The sequence below is a fragment of the Oncorhynchus keta genome, chromosome 13, assembly GCF_023373465.1.
Source record: "Oncorhynchus keta strain PuntledgeMale-10-30-2019 chromosome 13, Oket_V2, whole genome shotgun sequence".
NCBI classification, from domain to species: domain Eukaryota; kingdom Metazoa; phylum Chordata; class Actinopteri; order Salmoniformes; family Salmonidae; genus Oncorhynchus; species Oncorhynchus keta.
The window spans coordinates 50256841-50263223 of NC_068433.1; the positions used below are offsets into that span (position 1 = coordinate 50256841).

At 43.1% G+C, this 6383-nt stretch overlaps 1 protein-coding gene across 1 annotated transcript; it reads left to right on the forward strand.

Moving 5' to 3' along the window:
* The first annotated feature begins 3429 nt into the window (after positions 1-3429).
* LOC118392503 (E3 ubiquitin-protein ligase TRIM35-like) lies at positions 3430-6070 on the forward strand. The gene is made up of 6 exons (XM_035784540.1): positions 3430-3558; positions 3817-4262; positions 4473-4568; positions 4650-4903; positions 4990-5111; positions 5293-6070. Exons 2-6 carry the CDS (start codon positions 3846-3848, stop codon positions 5835-5837), a joined length of 1434 nt encoding a protein of 477 aa, XP_035640433.1. The 5' UTR covers positions 3430-3558; positions 3817-3845; the 3' UTR covers positions 5838-6070.
* The last annotated feature ends 313 nt before the right edge of the window (positions 6071-6383 follow it).

Below are 6383 nucleotides of genomic sequence, written 5' to 3' on the forward strand. Positions count from 1 at the left end.
GTGGCTCAAATTTTCTTTCCGCATCTGCGTCTCCCACAGAGTCAGTTTGGTTTTAAATGCCTTCACTGTACTGTACATATCAGAGATGACACGATCCCGACCCTGCAGCTGCAAGTTCATTGCATTCAGATGACTCGTAATGTCACACAGAAAAGCCATTTCACACAGAAACATTTCGTCTCGGAGTTGTGTTGTGTCTTTCCCTTTGCTGTCCAAGAACAGACAAATCTCCTCACGAAGCTCGAAACATCTTTGAAGCACCTTTCCCTGGCTTAGCCATCGCACCTCTGTGTGATAAGGCAAATCACCATGCTCCGTTTCTAACTCCGTCAGAAATGCCTTGAACTGGCGGTGATTCAAACCTTTGGCTCTGATAAAGTTAACTGTGCGCGTGATGATGCTCATTACATGCTCCATTTTCAAGGCTTTACCGCACAACGCTTCCTGGTGTATGATACAATGATAAGCTGTCAGCTCACCTGTCGCGTTTTCCTCTTGCATCTTTTCCCGTATCTTCGCCACCAGTCCGCTCCTGTGTCCACACATCGCAGGTGCTCCGTCGGTTGTCAAACCCACGAGTTTTTCCCAAGGCAGCTCCATCTCATTTACACATCTTGACACCTCTTCATACAAATCATGCCCCGTAGTTGTGCCATGCATAGGACGTAAAGCCAAAAACTCCTCTGTCACGCTTAGGCTGGAGTCCACTCCGCGGATGAAAATTGACAACTGGGCAATGTCAGAAATGTCGGTGCTCTCATCCACAGCCAAGGAATATGCAATGAAATCTTTTCCCTTTTTCACAAGCTGCTCTTTTAGATTGATGGACAACTGGTCTACTCTCTCGGCAATGGTGTTTCTGCTCAGACTCACATTTAAAAAGAGTTGCCTTTTTTCTGGGCAAACTTCGTCACAAACTTTAATCATGCAGTTTTTGATGAAATCCCCCTCCGTAAATGGCCGGGCTGATTTAGCGATCTCTTCTGCCAAAATAAAACTGGCCTTGACAGCAGCCTGGCCTTGTGATTTGGCTTTTTTGAACAGAGCCTGTCGAGATTTGAGGCCTCGTTTTAATTCCTCTGCCTTTTGTAGCCTTTGTTCCATGTCCATATTCTTGTTTTTGTCCGCGTGTTTCGTTTCATAATGTCGTCTCAGATTATACTCTTTCAGTACCGCCACACTTTCTCCACACAGAAGACACACAGGTTTTCCAGCTACCTCCGTGAACAAATACTCCGACTCCCACCTTGTTTGAAACCCCGGTTCTCAGTGTCCACCTTCCGTTTTGCCATTTTTGATGGGTATCTGAAAGTTAATTTTACTGTGATGCTGACAACTGCTGTGCCAATAAATATTGAAATGAAGCAGCCTACTGCTCGGTGCGTCACCGTTGCATTGTGGGAAATGTAGTATTGGTGCGTGTAAAAGATCTGCGGGCTGCCGGCTTGCTGCGGTCTGCGGGCCGGTTCTAATAATAAATCAAGATCATCCCAGGGGCCGTAAAAAACCTTCTCGCGGGCCGGATGTGGCCCGCGGGCCTTGACTCTGACATATGTGATATACAGGTATCAGTCATAAAATAAAATGTGTTTTTAAATATGGAAACATTTGAGCGGTGTTCAAGTTTAATCTTGTCTATTAGGGTCAAGCCCAGTGTGGAGAGGAGCAGATAAGGGAGGAGTTTAAGACACCACCAGTTCCTGGAAGATGAAGAGACAGCCAGGACAGCTGCCCTGAGAAAGGAAGTGCAACAGAGATGTCAAGTGATGCGAGAAAGAGCTGAGCCTTTGACCAAGCAGATTTCAACCCTAATAGAGACTATTCAGATGATCAAGGACATGGATGTTGACACGATCACATTCCTTCAGGTAAGGGTAAAGATGTTTTAATTGACAAAGATGTAAATTCCCAACATGAGCTCATGAACTCACTGCAAAAACTGATTGTCCAAAAGACGCAAGCGTCACACTGCTAGGCTGCAGTTAAATGTCGTATAACGCCTTGAAATTCTCAACCAGGTCGGAAATTGCTGGTGAATAATTTCACAACTGTAAATGATTTATTTCTCTGAGTTTTTCCAATTATCTCAGTGTCATCTGATATAACATAGTGACATATGTTTTTGTAGAATTACAAGGTCATTCTTAATAGGTATGTTGTAAATTAAGTCCCATTTCATCCCTACTAAATACATGTTACGCTCCATTTACAACAGCACTGGTGTTAATTATTCCTATAGAGCCAAATCCACAGCAACAGACACTGCAGATGCTGAGGTAGTGTCAGGAGCATTCATTGACATAGCCAAGCATGTGGGATCTCTGAAATTCCTCAGAGCGGATTGTGGAACATCAGGTATATTAGTGGGAAATACAGAGTATGTGTAGAACCACGCATCCAGATCAAGCTGGATGAGAGCCCACGAGTGATCAGAGAACATCTGGACTGTGCCCAAGGGGAGCTGACATTCTGTGATCCCACTAAGAGCACTATTCTGTACACCTTCAATGATACATTCATTGAAAAAGTGTTCCCATACTTTTACAGTGCCAATCAGTTTGTCCTACTGCACCTTTTGTCAGTTAGCCCCAACTTTGGGCAGAATATAAACATGAGTGGAGACAGGTTGCCAGGTTTATAATATGTGGGAACAAATATCTACTAACATGTATCTACTAACATGTATCAACCAGAGGGACCCCATTGTGTGAACTTTAGTTGAATCCAGCTCCATGTAAATAGCTGTAAAACTTGCCTCAACACAAAGCATACTATGGGTATAAGTAGTGTAATCTAATTGATGCCAATGGAATGTGGTATGGTAACAACTGGCTATCTCATAATGCTTGTACAAGTGTTTAAAGCAGTTGTTAAATTATGTAAAATATGTAAAGTACAGTCAATTATCTAAATAAATAATAAAAGTTTATATTGCATTTCATGTTGTGCTTTTTTATTTACTGAATGGACCTTCCTAATTATTTAAGTGGGTTTAGCTAATTTACTTAATTTACACATTATAAAATAAAGTTTCAATTTGGTACCATTGCAAATATTCACCACTAAACGGGTATCTCCAACTACCGGTATACAGTAGAGACCACTATTGCTCAATGCCACACTGTAAAATGGGCCTATAGACAACGAGTGAGCATACAACTAAAATGTAAATATCAATGGAGAAAATACATCCCACGGCTAAGACATTAACATTCAAATAGTCGTTGATTTATATGATGTATTTGTAGTACTCGTGGCATGACAACTCATTAGTGAAACATGACTTTTAATTTTTTTTAAATTAGAAAGTCAACAATGACAAACACAAACAATAGAGTAACAGTCAAGTACCACCAAATAATGAAACCAATGTGAACACGAAGTGGAACTGGTGGTAAAGTATTAAAGAATGGTCTGTCTGGCTCCACCCCCATAATGATGTGTCACACCATAACAGGAAGAAGGAAATCGAAACTGGTCTTGGCGTCGCAGATCAAACAAGAAGCAAGTTACGTGTGTTTGGTCGCTGTCCCCTGTAAAACGTGTCTTGGATAGCAGGTGAGTGTTATTGTAACTTGTTCTATTAAAGCACTCCCAAACTAAACATCGACTTGGCCTAGGACCGAGGCAGTAAGTATGGCTATTTTGAAGTTCAGACAGTATGTTGTTGAGCCCAAATAATTAGTTGGGTAAAGTTAAAGTACATACTGTACCTTACAGAGGCCATTAGCTAACTATAACACAAACAAGGGCTGGCTCTGGCTTTGTCTAATACCTAGAGCTCTGTGTGTCCCTTTGCCCTACATTCTCTTCCAGAGGAACAGTCATTTTCGTGTGAAGAAGGCATGGCTGCCAGATTCTCTCTCCCAGAGGAGGACCTCTGTTGCCCTGTGTGCTGTGATATTTTCAGGGATCCTGTGGTCCTCAAGTGCAGCCACAGTTTCTGTGCAGCCTGCTTAGAGCAGTACTGGTCTGGGAAGGGGTCGGCCCGGGACTGCCCTCTCTGTAGGAGGGAGTTTGTGGACGAGCCGGTGGCCAGCCTCACCCTGAAGAACCTGTGTGACTCCTACATCCAGGAGAGTGGAGCACTTGGACCTACAGGGGAGCTGTGTGAACTGGGTGAGCTGTGCTCCCTGCACGGGGAGAGGCTGAAACTGTTCTGTCTGCAGGACAAGGAGCCCATCTGTGTGGTCTGTCACACCTCCAGGAAGCATAAAAACCATGAGTGCTGCCCGGTGGGAGAAGCTATAGGTGACATGAAGGTAATCTGGTGTTTTAATAGGCAGCCCTATAAATATAATTTGAGTTCTCTAGATAGCATTTTATGAGTTCAGAGGTGACCATGAAGGTAAAGTGGAAAATGCTAGGAGTTTGAGCTAATCTGTTTTATGCCTTCTGCAACTATTTGCCTTTGTAGAACTGATATGTTTTGTTTGTTCTTAGTCCAATTGTCTTTTTAATGTTCTTTGAAGGAGGAGATTAAGTCTGTGCTTACTTGTTTGCAAGAGAAGAAGGAGGCTTTTGACAAAATGAAGCAAAACTATGACAATACAGTGACACACATTCAGGTAATGTTGGTGGTTGACCATAGTATTAAATTGAAATTTCTCGTATGTTAAAACACTATCCTAACAAAGGTCTCATTTCAGGTCCAGGCCCGGTTTGTGGCAAAGAGGATTCATGAGGAGTTTGAGACGCTCCACCATTTCCTCCAAGCTGAAGAGGCTGCTAGGCTTGCAGCTCTGAAAGAGGAGGAGGAGAGTAAGAGTGAGATGTTGAGGCAGAGTATGAGGGAGATGGACAGAACCCTGGCCTCCCTCTCTGACACAATCAGAGCCATGGAGGAGGAGATGGCTTTGGAGGATAGTTTTTTTCTCCAGAAATGCAAGCAGACGGTGAGAAGGTGAGTATATTACAACCCCTGGTGGTTTCACTGTCTACAGACCATTACATGATGAGTACTAACTCCTAGTTCTTCTGTCTGTATAGTGCTCAGTGCAGCACACTGCAGGACCCAGTTATGGTCTCGGGAGCACTCATCGATGTGGCCAAGTACCTGGGCTCACTTCAATACAAAGTGTGGGAGAAGATGCAAGGGATTGTTAAATACAGTGAGCACTAACTGCAGAGTGTTGAACATCACTTGGTGTCAAGACGAATTCTATTTCATTACATGATAGACTGAAATGTTAACTTTTTAAGCACTTAAAGTGCTTCTTAATGTGTATTGACACAGTAATTACAGTGGTGAGGACCACTACATCATGGTAACTGGCTGTACTTTCTCCTCAGCGCCAGTGACTCTGGACCCCAACACGGCTGCCCCCTGGCTCCTACTGTCTGAAGACCTCACCAGTGTGAGGGACAGCGACGACAAACGGAAGCTTCCAGACAACCCCGAGAGGTTTGACCCTGACACAGGCGTACTGGGCTCTGAGGGCTTCAGCTCAGGAAAGCATGTCTGGGACGTGGAGGTTGGAGAGAACAGCGCCTGGGTCCTCGGTGTAGCCAAAGAGTCCATCCAGAGGAAAGACAAGGTCTCCTCCGTGCTGAAGAATGGATACCTGTCCGTGTACTTTTACCACAAGATGTACTTTGCCGGGACCTCACCCCTGACACGACTCAATCTGAAGAAGAGCCCTCGGAGGATCAGAGTGCAGCTAGACTGGGAGAAGGGGAGAGTGTGCTTCTCTGACCCAGCTGACAACACGCAGATCTACACTTTCAAACACAACTTTTCTGAGAGGGTTTTCCCTTATTTCTGGGTTGGCTGTAAGCAGTGTCCGCTGAGGATTGAGCCATTAGAGGTCTCAGTGAAAGCTGTAGATCACACCTGAGAATGTGTTATGGAATTTTCTGTCTCTAAAAAGTGTCTTTCTTGATGAGTTTCTGTCATAAGAAAAAATCGAATTGATAAATAATATTTAAATATCTGCCGCCCGTTGCCTTTAAATAAACACTGACATTTGAGTTTCTAATGGGCAAGTGTTGACAATTATTTTATTGTGCATGGAATCAGTTATTAGTTTTCTGTGTGGAATAAAACTAAATAAAAATGGACTATATCAGACTTGCTGTGGTGATCTTTCTTTTATTAGAAAATACAAAGATGTGTTTGTGCAGTTGTCATCAATTTCAAATAGTTGGGCTAAACCATTCCTGTAATAACACCGTCAAATGGTATCCCCTGAAATCTACAAATGATCCTGTATGAATATTGTCTGAAGATGACTTCCAGATCTGTTTTAGGCTTAAATATAAATGTCTTATTTAGTTACTCACCAATCAATACTTTTTTTGAGTAAAGCAAAACGTGGACAGATTCATTAAGCCTGAAACACTGCACGTTAACAGATTAAAAAGTAAGTTCATGTTCTGTTTAT

Excerpts from the sequence above, each read along its gene's own strand:
- LOC118392503 (XM_035784540.1), top strand. The coding sequence starts at position 3,846 with ATGGCTGCCAGATTCTCTCTCCCAGAGGAGGACCTCTGTTGCCCTGTG. Across the intron at positions 4,263-4,472 it reads AAGCTATAGGTGACATGAAG|GAGGAGATTAAGTCTGTGCT; the intron begins GTAATCTGGTGT and ends TGTTCTTTGAAG. Across the intron at positions 5,112-5,292 it reads GCAAGGGATTGTTAAATACA|CGCCAGTGACTCTGGACCCC; the intron begins GTGAGCACTAAC and ends CTTTCTCCTCAG.